Source organism: Musca autumnalis, unplaced genomic scaffold (genome assembly GCF_047663935.1).
Source record: "Musca autumnalis isolate F117 unplaced genomic scaffold, ASM4766393v1 scaffold_4, whole genome shotgun sequence".
Taxonomy (NCBI): Eukaryota; Metazoa; Arthropoda; class Insecta; order Diptera; family Muscidae; genus Musca; species Musca autumnalis.
The window spans coordinates 146,263,615-146,285,282 of record NW_027411977.1 but is presented as its reverse complement, the minus strand read 5'-3'; the positions used below and the strand labels follow the sequence as shown (position 1 = coordinate 146,285,282).

Below are 21,668 nucleotides of genomic sequence, written 5' to 3'. Positions count from 1 at the left end.
GACAAGAATAAAATATTTGGAGAAATAATGAACTCGAAAAACCACATTTATTGCCTCAAATTTCAAAATATATGCAAAAATTCCACAATTTTTATACATTTCGCACCGTATCTCCAAAACCGTTAATTTTTTCCCTGGAATGTAATACATAACTCTTCAGAACATGTCATTATTGTAAAATGCCTCGATGCCGTTGTTTTCAGTATATTTTTCAACGACGATTTAATAAAAATGTCCATAATGTGGTGAAATCCGAAATGTGAGAATAAACTGTTGGTGTGAACTGTGTTTGAAATACGTGTTGTAAAAGATATGATGCAAAATACCGCTGAAACAACATGAAGTAAGCAATTTAGAGTTTCAGAATGTTTTAAAGAACTGTTGAGAACTTTATTTGGAAGACTTTTGCAAAAAGTTACTTGGTTCAACTCCCAATAGTTTAGCCGATACTGACCAGAATTTCAGCAATTATGTAAAATGTTCTATATGTTATAGATTTTGATGCCCTAGATGGAGTTTTTCTTATGTGGTGTTTTTAAAAGATAAGTTCTACTAGTTTAGGGCTACAATATTGCTAAAGACAGCAAGGCCAAATTCCTATTCGTTTCTGAGATAAAGGCCTGATAAATGCAAAAAAGTGTAGATTTAGCCCGGTTTAGATGAGGCCATAAAATCCGATCTGGATCTGACAAGACAAAACCCTACTAGGGTTTTTGCAGTCTAAATATCTACTTTCAAAAAATGCATACTAGAAGTTGTTTGCATTTTCAGTGTTGGTGTTATTATACAAATAATCTGACCAAGAAAAGCCGAACAAAAAGCCTTAATCAAAAAATAAAATAAAATCGAAAACAAAAACAGAACCAAAAATGGCTGAATCGGAAGTCAAACCCTCTGTACAACAATCGTCTATAATATGTTAAGAATGGAAAGTTGCGAAATCAAATAGAAAAATTGCTGGATGCGAAGAAAAACCACATTTACAACAAAGTTCCGTTTATATGTGCAATTGTCATAAGATAATATCACATCAGAAATCTTGGAAACATCAAATGAAATCCCAAAGAAAACTTGCGCTCTACGTGTTCAACTCGACCTTCTACAAAACCAGCTAGAGGAAGAGAAAAAAGCAATCATAAGGAAGTGGAGGAAAAAAGGAAGTTCAGGCAGTGCTACAACTTTTTGGTATCCCCTCATTATTGAACTGGCGCCCACTGAGAAGTGTTGAAATGGAAATTGATACTGCCCGAATCATGGCAGAACCACCAGGTAGTGGTATCACACCAGCTGATCGAACATGAAAAGTCAAATCCCTTTATTAAAAAAATTTTTTGTTGTAATTTCCCCAACAACATAAAGAAAGTTTTGACATAACATATTCAAAATTTTACGATGCCACTACCTGGTTAATTGTGCCATGGCCCGAATTGAAAATTCAAAAAATGTTGTGGCAACATTTACAAAATGATTTATAATTGCATTTGATGAGATGGAACTACGAAAGGAGTTTAAATATCACAAAACTGAAGATTTTGAAAATGGGTACAAAGATATAAGAGATGGAGAGTGGAATCCAAAAATTGCTACAAAGGCCCTTGTATTTATGACGAAACGCTTCTGCAGTAATTGGAAGTATATCGTCAGTTTCTATGCCCTAAGCAACGGTGCCAGTGGTGACACACTAAAGAATATTTTGTTTGGTCCATAAATGCATTACAGCAAATATCTCCTACACAACAACAAAAAGATTATCTACCTACGGGACTATCCAAATTTTGTTTTAATCCCTGAGGAATAACTTACTTTCAAACCGTTTTACTATGGATGGTAATCCTGTAAGGAAGGACACATATGTAGGTGCTGTTTTCGAACACAATAAAAATATCAATGTAAAGCTATGCCCAAGGTTTACAGAAAGCCATGAAATGCTTTATCCTTACGATATTTTTGGAATATACGTGCATATTTTCTATCTTCTGGAAATCATTTAGGACTAGGTGAACAATTTCAAGAAAATTAAGGGAGGTTTGGCCGTAATTTTTCAGGAGATTCCTCTACCTTCCCTCCCAGTCCTTGGTTTTGGCTGGCTTATTTGTTTCACGAAATCTATTATTTCTATATTTTCGTGACTTTTGCACATTATTTCAACTATATTCGACTAAATATTCAAAAATAAGCAAAATTTCCTTTTATTTCTGCTGTTTTTATAATGAAATATAACCTGTTTTCTCTTTTCTAGGATAGCGTTTTCCTTAGCCCTAAATATTAATAATTTGCTATAAAATATAATATTTTTGCACACAGGAACAAAGGTTCTGTTCACAATTATGAAAATGTATATTATTATTGCAGAAAAAGTTCGATATTGATCGGTTTTTTTGGGAAAATATTTAACAAAAGTTACAAAAACCGAATATTTTTGACGCATAGAAAACAGGGTTAACAACGTTTTCTTTGTTATTCTCGCTTAAAGGGTTGCAATGGATCCATGTTACGTACATTTTTTAATTACTACAGCGGATGGATTCTTGTTCTATGAAAAATTGAAATGAAAAAATATTTGCCTTATAAAATTTTTCATTTGACATTTATTACCTTTATTAAACTTTTCATTTCAAATTTTCATAGAACAAGAATTGAGCCCCAGGACTAACATTTTTTTAAGTATTTGGTTTTTTGGATATTGGGTATGGGCTTCTAAAATACTGAGGTGTTATTATTGGTGAAATTGAAAACCGAATATTTTTGACACTCACTGTATTTATATGAAAAAGTTTTTACGCAAGGTGCAAATACTCATTACCATGGCGTGTCCCCAATCGTTTTGTGCTCAAAAAAACACAGATATTCATTAATATTTCATCATATTTTTTATAAATGAAGCACATCGACTTATGTATTCAGGAATAACGAACAATGTCTATTTTAATTTCATAAATATTATTTTATTTTTTAAATTATGATTTTGAGGGATTTCAGTCGTGTTTTTTGTCATTCCCGTGAGCCAAGGTGTTTATTAAGAAAAAATTCTGCAAACCTGGTTTTTGTGTATATGTAATCTGTCAATGTAACCACATTTCCCGTTAGTTATAAAGATAATCCACAGCAGTGAAAAATGTAGTCAGTTGTTTGAGAACGATTGAAGTGTTTAGTGTTTTTTGTGTTGGTTCCTGAAATTTAGTCATTTCCGTGGTGAGTATTTTTCTGTTAATCATGTTATAATTTCCAACTTGATGGTATAGGTATGTTAATTTTTTAGTCTGTATTAAATTATTTTATATTTTATAAAAAAATTTTGAGATTTTCAAGAATAATCACGATTCCACCATTGTATTTTCTAACCACGGAAATGACGAAAGGAACAGGGGAATGACATTTTCAATATAAATTTGAGATTATTCAATCTATGATAGTTATTTAATAAATTTATTATATATGGTCTGTTCCAGAACTGCAAGAATCTAATTTTTCTGATAACATAAAGGAAACATTTTTAGTAAAAATTAGTAGATTCTTGCAGGTTCTGGTACAGAGCAAGAATTATTACACATACCATCAAATACAACATGACACCCTCAAAAAATTGTTAGAAATGCAGAGGAAAAAGTGCAATTTCCGTGGGCCTACTATCATTCCCGTGGTTTTAAAAAAAATAGTTAAAATCCATAAATAGACATGTCCCACCGCTAATTAATACATAAAATAGTCTTATATAACAGTATAAGCCGAAATATATTTATTTAAACCCATTTTTGTATTTTGCCGTTTTCGATCCCCAAAACCAGTTATTTCACAATATTCACCCACATATGTATGTATGTATGTTAAGGGTCATACACATATTCTGCTACACATTACAATCTGGCATATATGTAGACAATTATTCATAATGGACACCTTCTGCAAGAGGCAACTAAGTCAAGCGATTTAATGTGTTCCATAGATTTAATTTGTGATCAAATTAATCAAACTGTATCGAAAAATTTCTACAATAAGCCCATTAAACGAGGATGGATTAACGAAATACAATATTTGAAAAGTGCTATCGATTTTCTAAAAAAAGGCTGTAAACAGAATACATAACTCCTAAGCTTAGAGGCATTCTAATCCTGGCAGAAGGAGTTTTCAACGACAGTGGCGATGTTGATTATATTCTGCCAATATTAAGAGCCTTGGTCAAAAAGTTATGATCCTTTCCGATGTTAAACATCATACAAAACTGTGGGCTTCTTCTATGTCCCAAACTCTGTTCTCCTTTTTATTGTACTAATAGGACGATAACTTTACTGAGCAATTTCTTCCGCTTCATATTTTAGGTCATTACCAAACTATAGGCTTTTTTTGGTAACGATAGGTCCATAACTGCTGCATAGAGTTTGAATTCAACTAATGATAGACACGCTGACGAACCCGCATAACTTCATCGTTTTTTATCATCGGCATATGAAAATTGGTATACCAAAAGCTGAGTCCTAAACTTACTTATAAATACGCAGACAAATGAATACTTCGAAAAGTTCCAAACAAAATGACAAAATTAATGTACTTTCTAGTATTATGAAGGTCATTTAAAGTTATTGCATATTTACCTGTACTCCTCATCGCCAATAGATACATCGAGAAACTCCATAACACTTGGAACACCGTCGATATGATTGCGTACTGTATAAATGATAGTCTCTTCAAGTTCGCAATCCCGTAATGCCTGCCTTACCTTGCTATAAACTTCTCCATCACAAAATATTATCTTAGGTTTTGTCAAAGAATAGACATGTTTTAAACCCTTAACGTTGAAACTGGGATCAGAACTACTAAGACAAAGGCCAGAGAAGAGGACACCATAGAATATGGGCGCAATGTAATCACTGTTTCCAGCACATATTCCAACCACATCAGTTTGTTCCATTTTCAATTTTCTAAATTGAACAGCAGCTCTAGTTGACATTTCTGCCATTTCCTTGTTCGTAAACTGCTTTCCACTTTGATGGCACACCTGCGACATACAAGCACATATACATAAATAAAATAAAATCAATTATTAAGTTAGCATCCTAAAGTCCTAGGTAAATAAGCAGCATGGCATTCTTGCTTAAATCATTTCTTCTAAATGAATAAATAAAGCCACAGCCAAATTCTTTTACCAGAAATGACTTAAGCAAAAAAAGCCCGCCCCTTGTGAACCGAGGCCTTAAGACCTTCATATTACCTGAATTATATGATCGGGGTATTCAAGCATAAATTTCATTACAACGGATCCAATCGAATCATCTAATCCGAATTTAGGTTCTGTATTGGGGCCATACCAAATTTTAGTTTCCTCATTGTAAAAGGTTCTATCCGTGTCCATGGTAGAGCTCTTGATCGAATTCTGAATGTTTAGCTACTAAATGGTAATGAAAATTTGTAAATACTTTGGAACCATAAAGCTCGAAATTAGTTGCAAATGCCGAAGATAAGAACTGTTAAGTAGTCAAAGGTCTTTAATCAATAGTTTTAAAAATTGCGTTATCAGATATAGATCAGTACCGTTCTGACATGGCCAAAAAAAACTCTCTCCAAGGCATTTAACAACAGCATAATATAAATTTGTTGGCAAAGTCAGATTGGCAATGATCTATATCAGCGCACTATTTAAGTTCTTATCATGGTATAACAATATAAGGTAACAGCAATACCCAGCTGACTGAACTGGGCTGTAATGTCTGTGCCAAATTCCATACGACATTTTATATTTTTTCTATGTTTGATGTATATTAGGGATATATACGTTTGCGGAAAGAATATATCATTCAGAAAAAAACTATTTCCCATAAAGACTTTTTCATATAAATGATATGTAACATCCTCCAAGTCCGAACGACGTGCCGCACACTAAAACCAGGGCTTCGGAGATGGAGTCGGAGTCTAGCAAATTTTGCTGGAGTCGGAGCCGGAGTCGTGAAAAAAGCTCGACTCCGACTCCGGCAACAATCTGTTCTACATTTATCAAAATTTGTCAAATCAATTTAATTTATTTAAATGATCATAGTTTAAAAAAACTCTTAATCTCTATTTGACTACAATATAATAATGTTTGCATGCTCCAAATATACTTGGGTAAGATCTTTTAGAAGATTTACAGGTCATTTTAAGGAAGACTCACTGGTCTTCTCTTGTTTTTTTATAAGAAGTCATTTATGTCTGGTGTAAAAGAACCTGTTGGACTTCTATGAAAGACCTTGTAGTACTTTAAGGGAAATCATACGAAAGACTTACCACGGTGCCCCTTAACCAAATTTAAATGGAAGGAGCTTACACCTGAGAAGTTTTCGCGGATTCTGAAACTGCAATAGCCGGAAGGCTTTTTAAATAAATCGCCGTCAAACTTCACACTTATAGGGTTTTTTTTTAATTTTCACGATTTTGCTTGAAAACCGCAAGTCTTTACATCATTTCCATGTAAAGAAAATGTTGTAGCAGTGAAAATTTTCTCTGCACTGACTGTATCGCCTCTTTATAATGTCATGACTACAATTTACCAACTTAAACTTATATATCTCAAAAATAGTAGAACCTAGGAAATTATTGCAAAAGACAGTATTGTAGAGAATTTCCACAGATATATGATTTCTCCAGTCCCATTTCGATAAGACTTGCCGTTCCCAAGCAAAATGGTGAAAACCTAATAATAAAAACCTAAAAATGTGACCTAAACTTCTATATCTCAAAAATGGTAAAACCTACGAAATTGTAAAGGTCAATCCTCTAGTGAATTTTTGCAGAACCAATATTTTCTTTAGCCCTATTTCGATAGGACTTACCGTTTTCAAGCAAAATCGTGAAAACATAAAAAAACCCTAAAAATGTGAATTTCAAGTAACCTTAACCACGAAAGTGTATGTTAAGGGGAAATAGGCTATTTTGGTCTTCTATCACGATGCGGTGTTAAAATATCGTTAATTTTCCATAACTCAAAAAATTACAAAGAGTGTTACCGGACAGTAATTATGGTAATTTGATATTTCGAGTCTCATTGGGTACATAAGTCAAATTCGGAAAATTGTAAATATAATCGTATGTTGGTGTTTAGGTAGAGAAACCTTGTAACGATACCGTCCGATTGCAGTTGCTTTGAAGGGGTTTGCTACATGTTCTGAAGTGTGAAGTATACTGAAGTGCTTGTTACTTTATATTCTGTATTGTCAACGAAAAAAAACGAACAACTATGTTTTGGTATCCTCCCAATGTAATGTATCTTGAAAGTTCAAACTGAAATGACTGTAATTTGTGAATTTTATTTTATATATTTTCGGAGTCGACTCCGGAGTTGGAGTCGGAGTCGAGAAAAAAATTGGACTGGAGTCGGAGTCTGCCCAAAAATGGCTCGACTCCGAAGCCTTGACTAAAACACCTCTTATACAGGCGGTACAACATTTCTTAATATGTGTGATGTTTTGTTAAATTTTAAAAAATAAACCCTAATAAACATGTGCTTGTTTGATGTCAAAAACTAACGTTTGAAACACCTTCTCATTTTTCAATGAATTTTTAGCGACTCAAAATATTTTTGTAACAATTCTACTTTCTGCGAGAAATTATCCATTTATTGAAATGACACGGAAACATTCAAATTGAAAATGTGACGAATTTTCAATAATGTTTTTCAAAATATTCAATCAAATGTGAAAAAATATTAGTTTTTTAAATTCCAATAATTTATAGACATTTCCTTGTTTTGTTTATTTTCTTGAAATTGGTCACTGAGTCCTAAATGTCTTTCATAAAATAGAAATTATGCACTTACTTATGGCCTGTTCCCATACTTTATAAAGTGGTAAAAGTTGTAAAAGTCGTAAACGATTTTCATATAAATTTTGTGTACGGGAACGCAAAATGTGTAAAAGTGGTAAAAATTGTAAAAACTTTTTAGTTCTGGAACAGAGCTATACATTACAAAAAAATCGTAAGGATAAAGCCTTTCATGGCCTTGTAACACATCATAAGTCATTGATAAATACATGTCTCCTAGAAGCTCCTTTGTACTTTTTGTGTTGGAGTACACAGAAAGGCCGGAAACTTGGTGGTATACTGACTTTCCTGCTTAGACATTCAAAACTAACTCAATTTCACCAAGTTTCTGATGTACATCAAGTTTTGAAGGTACATCAAGGCGAAACTTGAACTAGATTTTTGGTTACGTAAATAAGCCGATGGCTTGTAATGTGTTACAAAGCCATGAAAGGCTTTATACTTACGATTTTTTGTAATGTAAGTGCATATTTTCTATCTTATGAAAGTCATTTAGGACTCAGTGACCAATTTCAATAAAATTAAGGGCGGTTTATACTATGTTTACATTTACGAAATCCACTTGATTTCATCTGTCAATTCCTTTGTGTATACGTCAAATGAAAACTCATCTGAAATCGATTGGATTTCATTTGACGTTTGGGCAATGGAATTGACAGTTGAAATCGATTGGATTTCGTAAATGTAAACATAGTATTATCTGTAATTTTTCAGGAGATTCCTCTACCTTCCCTCCCACTTCTTGGTTTTGGATGGCTTATGTGTTTCACGAAATCGATTATTTCTATTTTTCGTGACATTTACACTTTTGCAACTATGTTCGACTAAATATTCAAAAATAAGCAAAATTTCCTTTTATTTCTACTGTTTTTATAATGAAATATGACCAGTTTTCTCTTTTCTGGGCTAGCGTTTTTCCTTAGCGCTAAATTTTAATAATTTGCTAAATAAAATAAAATAAAATAAAATATGTAATGTACAAGAGTATAATAAAATGCATTGCTAGCATTTGAACCTTTGACCAAGAGAAGGACTGCGGGAGCCTTTGATTGGAAGCTTCAGTCGGTGTTGGGGGGTTTCTTGTCCTCCCTTTAGTCAGCGCACGTTCACCTACAGATATTATTATAGACTCCCTGCTAAACAAATTACAATATACCTTAATATGGACCGTGTATTAAATTAATAAAAAAAAATAATAATATATTACTAAATCCCCAATATAAAAAAAAGAGCAAATAAAAGGAAAAATGAGTATGGTCATTCTAATCACCTGCTTTTTAATAAGTGGGAACTTCTCAGATGTTTTGAGAAGTAACCTCGAAACCCGCACCTACCTTTGTCCATAATGGCTAATATTGTATGGACCCCTACTTCTACTACTCCGTATCTAAATTGCTACCCCTGAGTGTAAGAAAACGTCGTTAATTTAATTAGCAGTTCATTATGAATTCAATTATTTGTTTATTCATATCAAATTTAAATAAATATTAACAAAATAATACCTAATACTATGCATTCTAATCAAAACGATATACATATATATCAATTTTATGTGGTTAATAATCTAGTTTTAATTATTTTAAATTTTCTGAATTGTTATAGGAAAGTGTAAATTCTGTCCCCTTTAAGGGGTTAATGACACTGAATGCAGTTGTTAGAAATCACCACAACAAGAGAATAATAATTTTTTTTTTTTTTTGTATTTTAAGAGCAAGACATCAATGACGAGATTTAGAGATCGAGTAGTATGAAATCACATTTCAAAAAAAAAAAAACAATGTAAGATAAAAGAGAAATTTCACATATTGTAACAGAGATGTGTTGCTCTTAAAATTTTATAACAAAATAAGCAAACTTACCGAGCTCTCCTCGTGGATGAAGGCCTTCTCCTGGAAGCTGGTTGATCTAGATAGTTTCTATGTGGATGTTATAAACGTTCTCTTTAAGTTGTGATTGATTTCTCGCATGTGATAAGGTTTTAGGTTTTTGATATGCAATAAAATTTAAAATTTTAGATAAGAATTACACTGGCGCAACATGATATATGTACAGTATGTATGAAGGATGTTAATTCAAGAAAATTGGAATAGTTTTATATCAATTGATTTCTAACAATCATATGTGATGTAAAAGTATTCCATTGATTTTAATTTAATTCTTCCGTAAGTTTTTTTTTTAATTTTACAAATATAAAATTGAAGCAAAGTGATGTGTTCTAATATTGAAAAAAAATATATATATATACACTGTAGGTATATCACGTTGTTGGAAAAAGCATAAGAAATATTAATATAATACTTAATGGTTTTGTATTTTTTAATATACTCCGCATGACCATGAAATGGAATCTGCCATGAAAGATTATGTCTGTTATTAATTACGCTGAAGCAACATCAAATTTTACATCTTCCGAGATTTCATATGCTGATGTTGCGCTGTGTCTTTATATGGTTGAGTTCTTCAAGAAAAAAAATGCTCGTATACCCAGCACAGATAAATGGGGAATGGTATATGACACTCTTATAGAGCTTCCAAGGTGCCCTTATCAGGTTATGTTGGTACAAATCGTAATACTGATCGATGTATCGCTGGATGAATATAGATGCACGACTACCCTGTGGGCAGCGTGATCTGGTGTTGTGTATAATATGTGCGGGAGGTTTACTTTTTCTTGGAGACACTACCACTTTATGGTTTTGATCCAGATCCTAAGTCTGGGAGGACTTGGTTTCCAAGTTGGGCTTGCAAATAACGTTGGTACGTACTTAGCTCCTCTTATGACCTTTGAAATCTCTGAAGGACGGTCATAAAATGTCGAGATTGGCAGGTACCCTATTAGATGTGGAGTTTCCGTATGGTTTTGGTACAGTTCCAAGTAAAATATTGTGGCACTATCACTAGGTTCTTCAGAACCACGTATAGCGGTTTAGTGGAAGCCACAATTGCACAGAAATTATATTTGCCTAAAATCACTTTGGTTACACATTTGATTTCACACTTTATATGGTATATTTACCTCCAAGATTTGATAAAATATTTTGGTGATGTTGAAAGTGAATTATATTTTCAACTTGAAATTTGTTAAATATATGGATTGACAAAATTTTTATAGATTTTGTAGCGGACGATTTTGTTCTGATTCTTTCAAAGTTTTTAATCAAAAAGGAAGAATTTTGTTTCTGACTTGATAATAATCTTAAGTTAGTCGCAAAGAATATGAACAAAATAAAATGCAAAATTCCTGTATCGATATGTACACAGGGTGTCCTTTTGTTCTCGAATTGTTATCGAATTTATAAAATTTAATGTATTTTCAAAAAGTGTATTGAGTCTACAAAAACATAGTGCAGATTTCGAAAATTTTGCTAAAATTATTATTTAATACCTCTTTAATAAGTAATTTTAGGAAAATATTCGGCCACTGTGATTTTTGTAAGCTAGTACATAAACCACTTATCTGCACGGTGGTGAATATAGTAGTAGGGGGCTAGCAAAGAAAGGCGTGTAAATTTATGAATGAATTAAATGTCACCAAAGAGAGGAATAACAAAAACAAACATTATAAATTTAAGAAACTCGTAGTTTGGAGTAGAAAAATTCTTCATAATTGGAATTAACTGGAAATTATACCCAAACGAAAAATAAAGTGAGTGTAAATAACCAATATAAAAAGTGTTCACATTTACTCATTATGTTTAGTATTTGATTGCAGTGAGACGAGAATCACTGATAAAATTTGGTGTGGGCAAATATGATATGTGGAGCAACAGTGGTCCCTGAACAACAACGCTATGTATATGAAAGTGAATGTCTTCTTTTTCAGCGTTTACTAAATATATGCAAAATATTTTTTTTTTGGTCTCGAGCGGTTTGCGTAAAATAGTGTGAATATACCAAATATCTTTGAGTATCATCTATTTTGTAAAATGTTTAAAATGATAACCAAATGTGAGCAAATAAATGCGAATAATTTTTTTATGTAAACTTCCGTTGAATTTTCTGACCAAACGTCCACCACAAACCATATAATTAGCCACGATTTCGTGGGATAATTAGAGGGAGAAAGGACGTTTTAAGGTTTAATGTCCTTACCATGGTAAGTTCCCATTACCTTTCCTTCCAAGTCCTCTAAGACATAGTAATGCTTACCTAATTTTTCTTTGACTTTTGCCTTTATAAAAACTGGAGCGAGCTTGGCATTAAAAGATTTTTCTTGGCTGCTCTGAGCAAAATTTCGCCTATAAACTATTTGACCCACGTTGAAATTTTGTGGTCTTGTTCGGAGGTTGTAGGAGCTTTGGTTCTTATCGTACGCTTTTTTTATATGCTTTTTAATGTCGTGACGAATTAGCTGAAGGCTGTCGTCTTTCGACAAGGCAAATGTTGGCTCATTCAGAGCATTTAAACTTCTTAATAGCTCGTAGGAAGAGGCGTGTGTGACCATATCAAATCCATATAATGCATGGTATGGGGAGCATTGTATGGATTGGTGGAATGAGTTTCGGAGAGCACAGCTGATGTGGCTCAACTTCTCATCCCACTGTTTATGGTCTTTTTTTAGATATGCCCGTATTCCCGCAATCAGTGAACGGTTGACGCGTTCTGATGCGTTGGATTGTGGGGAATACAGGGCAGTGTAGGTGTGTTTGATTCCATAGGAAGTCAAGAAGGCATTTAGCTCATGTGACCTAAATTGGCTTCCATTGTCGCTCACAATGGTCTCCGGCACCCCATACACATGAAATACATGTTTTAAGAGGAAATCTTGTATGGGGGAGGAAGAGAATTTTCTAAGGGGACAAAGCCAATGGAATTTTGATAGGTGGTCAAGGACTATCAAAATTCCAATGTTACCGGACTTACTGCGTGGATAGGGACCGAGTATATCGATATATAATCGTTGGAACGGACGCACTGATTCGGCTTGGTGACCCATAGGGGGTTTCATGACCATATTTGGGGCCTTGGTCGTTTTACATACGTCGCAATTGCGAACGTATTCTCGTACATCTTGAACCATGCCGGGCCAAAAGAAAGTGCGCCTTAAGAGTTCCAATGTCTTGGCCATACCTCCATGTGCTGCCTCTGGTGCATCATGAGCTTTTGCTATAACTTGGACACGCAACTTCTGGGGAACCCACAGTTTCCAACTTAGCTGTTCCTGGGACTCATCTCCAGTATAATGTTCTGTCCTATAGTAGACAGATTTGTCTATAATTTTGAGGTCGGGATGTTTACTGGGGTTTTTCGAGATGGTTTCTTTCAGTTCAGTGTAGTCTGTGTCATCGAAAGAAGGAGAATCGAAGTCAATTACTGGGTCCACTATTTCGAGGCCAGATATTTCGTCTTGTGGAATCCTTGACAAAGCATCTGGAACCACGTGATCTCGGCCTTTGCGGTGGCTGATGGTGAATCGATAGGGTTGAAGTTTGAAAACCCATCGAGCCAACCTGCCGCTGAGATCTGGCTGACGCATGAGCCATACTAAGCTTACATGATCCGTAATGACTTCGAATTCTTGAAGTTCCAGGTAGCACCGGAACTTCTTTATTGCTTCGAGAGCCGCCAGACATTCACGCTCCGTCACGCTATAATTGCGTTGAGCGGTATTGAGCTTTTTGCTCATAAACGCTATCGGACGTTCATTGCCTTCATTATCAAGTTGGACGACGACGGCACCTATACCAAAGTCACTCGCATCACAGTGAAGGTAGAACTTTTTGGAAAAGTCCGGGTTTGCCAACACTGGAGCGCTTGTGAGCAGTGATTTCACCCTTTCGAAGGCTTTTTGAGCCTCTTCAGTCCACTTGAATTTCTTTTTTGTAGAAATCACCTCTGTTATTGGAAACGTTTCCGACGAAAAATTCTGAAGAAAACGCCTATACCAACCAGCAAGACCCAAAAAACCCCTAACTTGCTTCAAGTTTTTGGGTACAGGCCAGTTGGATATAGCCGTTATCTTTTCAGGATCTGTCGTGATACCTCCGTTTCCAATCACATATCCAAGGTAATTTACCTTGGTTACACAAAACTTGCTCTTCGATATATTTAGAGTCAAGTTTGCCTTCCTAAACTGAGACGAAATTCGAATGAGAATCTCCAAATGGGGTTTAAAATCTTCTGAGATGATAATCAAATCATCTAGATACCCAAAGACGGAATGGCGAAGGTCTGGCGGGATTAGCTCGTCCATAAGTCTACACATCGTCTGCGGGGCATTACACAGTCCGAAGGGCATAACCACAAATTGGTAAAGTGGCCGCCCGGGAACTGTGAATGCCGTTAGATGTTTGGACTTATGGTCGAGACTAATCTGCCAAAAGGCATCTTTAAGATCCAATTTGGTGATTATATTCGCCTTTGGAAGACGTGAAAATATGCCCTCAATATTAGGGAGGGGGTAAGCATCTTTTTTCGTCACGGAGTTAAGTTTGCGGGCGTCGAGGCATAGCCGAACCTTGTTTGGCTTCACAACTAGCCTCATGGGGGAACTCCATGGGGAGTTGGAAGGTTCGATAACACCGAGCTTCAGCATTCGGTCTATCTCGGCAAACATTAACTTTTCAACCGCCGGCGAAACGGGATAAAACCTTTGTTTTATAGGGGATGCTTCCCCTACATCAATTGAATGAGTGATCAGATTGGTTCTGCCAAGTCCCTGTTTCTCGAAATTTGGGAAAAGTTCGATAACAGTGTTTAATTGATTTCGTTCATCATTAGAAAGGGGGTAAAACGTGTTGTCAATGTCTTTAGAGTCCTCTACTATGGGCGGAATATCAAAGGTAGACACATCAGGTGTACAAATACCATTAATACTTGCGCCAATTATGTCTGTGGAATCTAGAAAGTTGTCTAACAAATTAAAGGTTTTGCAGACGTCTATCCCAAGGATTAATCTTTGGGATATAGTTGGAATTATGTATAAATTAAGATCGCCTGTTTTGTTTTTGAAAGAAACATTAACTTTAATCCAGCCCAAAACTTCCTGGCGATTGCCATCGGCGGTCTTGACATAAGATTTGCAGTCAAAAAAGTTAGAAAATTTCGAAAAATCCCTCTTGGCCAAATCTCCCCCGAGACAGCTAATATTGGCCCCTGTATCTAGTAGGCCATATTCATTCAAATCTAAAAATGATATCTTAGCATAGTATCTGAGGTCATGGGGGTTTGAAATTATAGTGGAAATCTGTATTTTCGAGCAGATTTTCCGAATCTTAAAAAATCTTCGTAATCGAAGAGTGGATCGCTTGGGAGTTTTAACTGAAACGAGGGAAGAGACATAAAAATTTCGTTTCGTTTTTTAATGTACATCTCCCAACGTTTATGTAGCGGAAGTCTAGGGTATATGCAAGGTGATCTATTGTATATATCAGATGGGTCTTCAACACTACTAGGCCTTTTAAGGATAGTAATGTTATTGTAATTAGGACCCAAATGATCTGGAAAAAAGTCATTAGACGATGGTTTTGAGGTGCTAGAAAACGGTTTACCGTTGTTATTCGGAGGTTGCGATGTAGTACAGGCTGGGTGATGGTCGTATTCATGATATACTTTATTGTCATGGACAGGAGGTGGTTTTATTGAAGGTCCCTCTGTAAGGATTGGTCCTTTGGAGGGTCTGTTGGTCTCTGGTTTTTTGAATTAGACTGATTTCGAGAAGTACACCTAGCACATTGCGGCTTGTAAACATTTTTTTATGCCACATCCGTAGCAGAAAACGGTTCTGGTCTCCAGGCAGTCCTGCCAATGGTGACCCGTGTTGTCACAATTCCAACACTTATAGTTGGGTTCATTTCTTTGGAGTGCTTCAACCTGGAATTCGGTTTCAGCCTCTGGAAGATAATCGTGATGGTCGACTTCTGCAACCATTCTACGTGGATATGCATTCGGGTTTTGACTGCGCTGAGCTAACGTTTTGCGTACGTACTCGTCGCTATGGAAGTTCTCACGCATTTGAACTAACTTCCTTAGGTGTGATAAGGAGTTTATGGGTACATATAGCAGATCCTGACGTACCTCAGGGCGCAAGTTGCGGGCTATAATCTCTATAAACTCCTGCTCAATCATGGGCCGGGGTAGTCTGTCTGCTATCATGCATAAAGCATCGAAAAAGTTATCGTAACTTTCCCCAGGCTTTTGCTTGCGATTCCTTAACTCCTCCCTAAGGTCAAAAGAGGACTTCATGTCCTTGTATTGGCCACGAATATCCCTACAAAACTCCTCCCAGGTAATAGTCTTAACCGATTTGTGGTACCGCCAGTACCACTCGCGTGCTTTACCTGCTAAAAGTGTGTTTAGGTTTTTACAAATGGCCCCAAAATCCCCATTAAGATTTTCGTTTGTTAGAGTTTTAACTCTATAAAGAAACTCGTCAATATTAAGGCCATTGGATGAACCATCAAATTTGAGATTCCAGTTATTTATAATCGAAGTAACCTTATCGGCCTGAATATTGCTACTATTGGTTAAAACAGACGAAAAATTTGAGTTCTGAGGGTTATTTGTGTCTTGACTGCATTGAGGAACTGGAATTTGTTCATTATTATTAGCATTGGGAACATTTCCACCATTGCCATAAAGAATTAGTGGGATATCAGTTCCATGGTTGTTGGGAACCTGGTTTTGATTAAAAGGTAAGGGATTGGGAACATTTTCACCATTACCATAAGGAATTAATGGGTTATCAGTTGCATGGTTATTGGTATTAGACGGTGGTAGTTGTGAATTGTTCATTGGCCCTATTGAATTTGGATGTAAGTGCAAATTGTGTAAAATCCGGGTAATATTATTTTCAATCATACGATTGATACTGGCGTAATTAACAACATGATTATTAATACTTGATGGATTGTTATTATTGTGTAAAGGTGATATTACAGAATTATCAATACCTAACGAATTGTTCGTTGGGTTAGGAGATTGTGGTTGTTGTTGTTGAACTGGGGGTAAGTTACCATTATCAACGATTGAGTTATTTGGTAAGTCCTGGAACAAGTTCCGACTTACGCTTCTTGTAGTATATGTTCGTGTCCATGTTCCTCTTCCCATGCCACGTTTAGTGTGCTTTGGCATATGAGGTTGTTTTGGTGTGACAACATATGTCCTCAACTCGTTGAGCTGACATGGATGTTGACACACAGGACATTGGGCTGAGGCAGACAAATGTTGCTCTATGCAATCTCTATGGAAAGAGTGCAAGCATTGACTAATTACTAGGCAATCTTGCCCTTTAGACATAGGTTCTTTACAGATATGGCAACCAGGCGACATAGCATTTGTCGAAGCCAAAGGCTGCTCCTCCGGTATTGCGGATGCTTTTTCAGCCATAATAATAGATCACAATACACAATTTAAAAAGTACGCAAAAATAAATTTCCCAGAAAATTATCTTACTTTTCGTATAGAAACTAAAAAATACGAAAAAGTCCAAAATCTAATGTAAAAATTGGCAAAAGTAGATCTAAAGGAACAGTATAGTCCCTTATAGGTCCAATATATGTGTTCGAAAGTGTTTTAAAGGTTTTCAGATTTATGACGTTTCTTACCAGGTAATACGCAAAGTAGATAGGAGTGAGCAATAGCTTGTGATTAAAATGAATGGAACAAAAATATTGGTCTATGGAGTTTCGTATATATGCCTGGAATCCCCTTATATTCAACACACCAGCTTTGACATTCAAATAAGGTTCAATAGTCACATCTTTGAAACAGAGGTCAATATATTGCAATAAGCAGAGATATTGAAAGGTGCTGATTTCACAGTCAAAAATATAAAAAAATATACAGCCATATACGCTAAACTATTGAAGGTACATCATCTGCCCTTATTCCAGGACCATATAGAAGAGAAAGTGTCACCAGAAATCCATCGGTCAACTAATCGGAGTCAACTCCAAATTGTCGAAAATCCAGAGGGACTCTGATAACTATTCTGAATCTACATGTTCTAAAACAACAACATATAAATAACCTCCATACTAATGAAATCTACATAGAAATCGGAAAAGAGCCGGGATTCACGATAGAATTTTCCAGGCCCCACGTTGGGCGCCAAATACTGTAATGTACAAGAGTATAATAAAATGCATTGCTAGCATTTGAACCTTTGACCAAGAGAAGGACTGCGGGAGCCTTTGATTGGAAGCTTCAGTCGGTGTTGGGGGGTTTCTTGTCCTCCCTTTAGTCAGCGCACGTTCACCTACAGATATTATTATAGACTCCCTGCTAAACAAATTACAATATACCTTAATATGGACCGTGTATTAAATTAATAAAAAAAAATAATAATATATTACTAAATCCCCAATATAAAAAAAAGAGCAAATAAAAGGAAAAATGAGTATGGTCATTCTAATCACCTGCTTTTTAATAAGTGGGAACTTCTCAGATGTTTTGAGAAGTAACCTCGAAACCCGCACCTACCTTTGTCCATAATGGCTAATATTGTATGGACCCCTACTTCTACTACTCCGTATCTAAATTGCTACCCCTGAGTGTAAGAAAACGTCGTTAATTTAATTAGCAGTTCATTATGAATTCAATTATTTGTTTATTCATATCAAATTTAAATAAATATTAACAAAATAATACCTAATACTATGCATTCTAATCAAAACGATATACATATATATCAATTTTATGTGGTTAATAATCTAGTTTTAATTATTTTAAATTTTCTGAATTGTTATAGGAAAGTGTAAATTCTGTCCCCTTTAAGGGGTTAATGACACTGAATGCAGTTGTTAGAAATCACCACAACAAGAGAATAATAATTTTTTTTTTTTTTTTTGTATTTTAAGAGCAAGACATCAATGACGAGATTTAGAGATCGAGTAGTATGAAATCACATTTCAAAAAAAAAAAAAACAATGTAAGATAAAAGAGAAATTTCACATATTGTAACAGAGATGTGTTGCTCTTAAAATTTTATAACAAAATAAGCAAACTTACCGAGCTCTCCTCGTGGATGAAGGCCTTCTCCTGGAAGCTGGTTGATCTAGATAGTTTCTATGTGGATGTTATAAACGTTCTCTTTAAGTTGTGATTGATTTCTCGCATGTGATAAGGTTTTAGGTTTTTGATATGCAATAAAATTTAAAATTTTAGATAAGAATTACACTGGCGCAACATGATATATGTACAGTATGTATGAAGGATGTTAATTCAAGAAAATTGGAATAGTTTTATATCAATTGATTTCTAACAATCATATGTGATGTAAAAGTATTCCATTGATTTTAATTTAATTCTTCCGTAAGTTTTTTTTTTAATTTTTCAAATATAAAATTGAAGCAAAGTGATGTGTTCTAATATTGAAAAAAAAAATATATATATATACACTGTAGGTATATCACGTTGTTGGAAAAAGCATAAGAAATATTAATATAATACTTAATGGTTTTGTATTTTTTAATATACTCCGCATGACCATGAAATGGAATCTGCCATGAAAGATTATGTCTGTTATTAATTACGCTGAAGCAACATCAAATTTTACATCTTCCGAGATTTCATATGCTGATGTTGCGCTGTGTCTTTATATGGTTGAGTTCTTCAAGAAAAAAAATGCTCGTATACCCAGCACAGATAAATGGGGAATGGTATATGACACTCTTATAGAGCTTCCAAGGTGCCCTTATCAGGTTATGTTGGTACAAATCGTAATACTGATCGATGTATCGCTGGATGAATATAGATGCACGACTACCCTGTGGGCAGCGTGATCTGGTGTTGTGTATAATATGTGCGGGAGGTTTACTTTTTCTTGGAGACACTACCACTTTATGGTTTTGATCCAGATCCTAAGTCTGGGAGGACTTGGTTTCCAAGTTGGGCTTGCAAATAACGTTGGTACGTACTTAGCTCCTCTTATGACCTTTGAAATCTCTGAAGGACGGTCATAAAATGTCGAGATTGGCAGGTACCCTATTAGATGTGGAGTTTCCGTATGGTTTTGGTACAGTTCCAAGTAAAATATTGTGGCACTATCACTAGGTTCTTCAGAACCACGTATAGCGGTTTAGTGGAAGCCACAATTGCACAGAAATTATATTTGCCTAAAATCACTTTGGTTACACATTTGATTTCACACTTTATATGGTATATTTACCTCCAAGATTTGATAAAATATTTTGGTGATGTTGAAAGTGAATTATATTTTCAACTTGAAATTTGTTAAATATATGGATTGACAAAATTTTTATAGATTTTGTAGCGGACGATTTTGTTCTGATTCTTTCAAAGTTTTTAATCAAAAAGGAAGAATTTTGTTTCTGACTTGATAATAATCTAAAGTTAGTCGCAAAGAATATGAACAAAATAAAATGCAAAATTCCTGTATCGATATGTACACAGGGTGTCCTTTTGTTCTCGAATTGTTATCGAATTTATAAAATTTAATGTATTTTCAAAAAGTGTATTGAGTCTACAAAAACATAGTGCAGATTTCGAAAATTTTGCTAAAATTATTATTTAATACCTCTTTAATAAGTAATTTTAGGAAAATATTCGGCCACTGTGATTTTTGTAAGCTAGTACATAAACCACTTATCTGCACGGTGGTGAATATAGTAGTAGGGGGCTAGCAAAGAAAGGCGTGTAAATTTATGAATGAATTAAATGTCACCAAAGAGAGGAATAACAAAAACAAACATTATAAATTTAAGAAACTCGTAGTTTGGAGTAGAAAAATTCTTCATAATTGGAATTAACTGGAAATTATACCCAAACGAAAAATAAAGTGAGTGTAAATAACCAATATAAAAAGTGTTCACATTTACTCATTATGTTTAGTATTTGATTGCAGTGAGACGAGAATCACTGATAAAATTTGGTGTGGGCAAATATGATATGTGGAGCAACAGTGGTCCCTGAACAACAACGCTATGTATATGAAAGTGAATGTCTTCTTTTTCAGCGTTTACTAAATATATGCAAAATATTTTTTTTTGGTCTCGAGCGGTTTGCGTAAAATAGTGTGAATATACCAAATATCTTTGAGTATCATCTATTTTGTAAAATGTTTAAAATGATAACCAAATGTGAGCAAATAAATGCGAATAATTTTTTTATGTAAACTTCCGTTGAATTTTCTGACCAAACGTCCACCACAAATAAAATAAAATAAAATATAACATTTTACCCCACCCCCAAAATATAACATTTAACCCACCGGACCAAAATTTGGGAAGTTAATATTAGCGAAAATTTCTTATTTAACTTGTTTTAGACTTATTTTTCTGATGAATGAAATTCATTACTATTTTTTCATTAAAATGGCGTAATACTTTTTGACGTTTTTTAGAGCAGCTTTGACAATAAATCGTACATATGTTCAAAACAATGGATCTATTAATAATCGCATATATTTTTGGGCGTATCATTTTTCAAATTGGAGACCCTCATCAGAATACTTCAGAAGTAGGCTATAACTCGCAACTAGAGTATATAAGTATCATTCAATTCATGTGTATATAAGTATCATTTAATGACCAAAAGAAAGATAATGCAATCGAATATAGAAATATCCAAAAAATTACAGACAGTATAATTATTGTTTCCACTAGAGTTCCTGTTTATACAAACATTTTAGTGCCAACACGTGGATTTGTTAATGACCAGTTCTGGGCAAATTCAGCCTCCAAATAACGGTCCTGTTTATATTAATATTCAGGCTTCCAAACTGTGGCAGACAAACTCTGGCGCCCAAAGGGGTTATATATAGAAAAATCGTTATTATTTTCATCAAGAAACCAATTGTAGTTATTCTCTAAAGATAATTTGGTGCCCGTATTTCTGGTCCTAGATATCATGATATTGAAATTTTGGTGCCCAACCGTGGATTTTATCATAAATAATTCCAGAAGGACAATAGCGATTTT

General features: G+C 34.6%; 1 protein-coding gene across 2 annotated transcripts in view; it reads right to left on the bottom strand.

Moving 5' to 3' along the window:
• The window catches only part of LOC141403522 (probable 4-coumarate--CoA ligase 1), a 44,123-nt gene that overhangs the window by 7,618 nt on the left and 14,837 nt on the right, over positions 1-21,668 (bottom strand). Inside the window, exons 2-3 of one of the 2 annotated variants that reach the window (XM_073986073.1) lie at positions 5,207-5,383; positions 4,590-4,993 (exon numbers count right to left, since the gene is read on the bottom strand). In XM_073986073.1, coding sequence (XP_073842174.1) covers positions 4,590-4,993; positions 5,207-5,347 — 545 coding nt within the window. In that variant the 5' untranslated portion in view covers positions 5,348-5,383. Of the gene's footprint in view, positions 1-4,589; positions 4,994-5,206; positions 5,859-21,668 lie in introns of those variants that run through there. The other variant, XM_073986072.1, reaches the window with a different exon arrangement.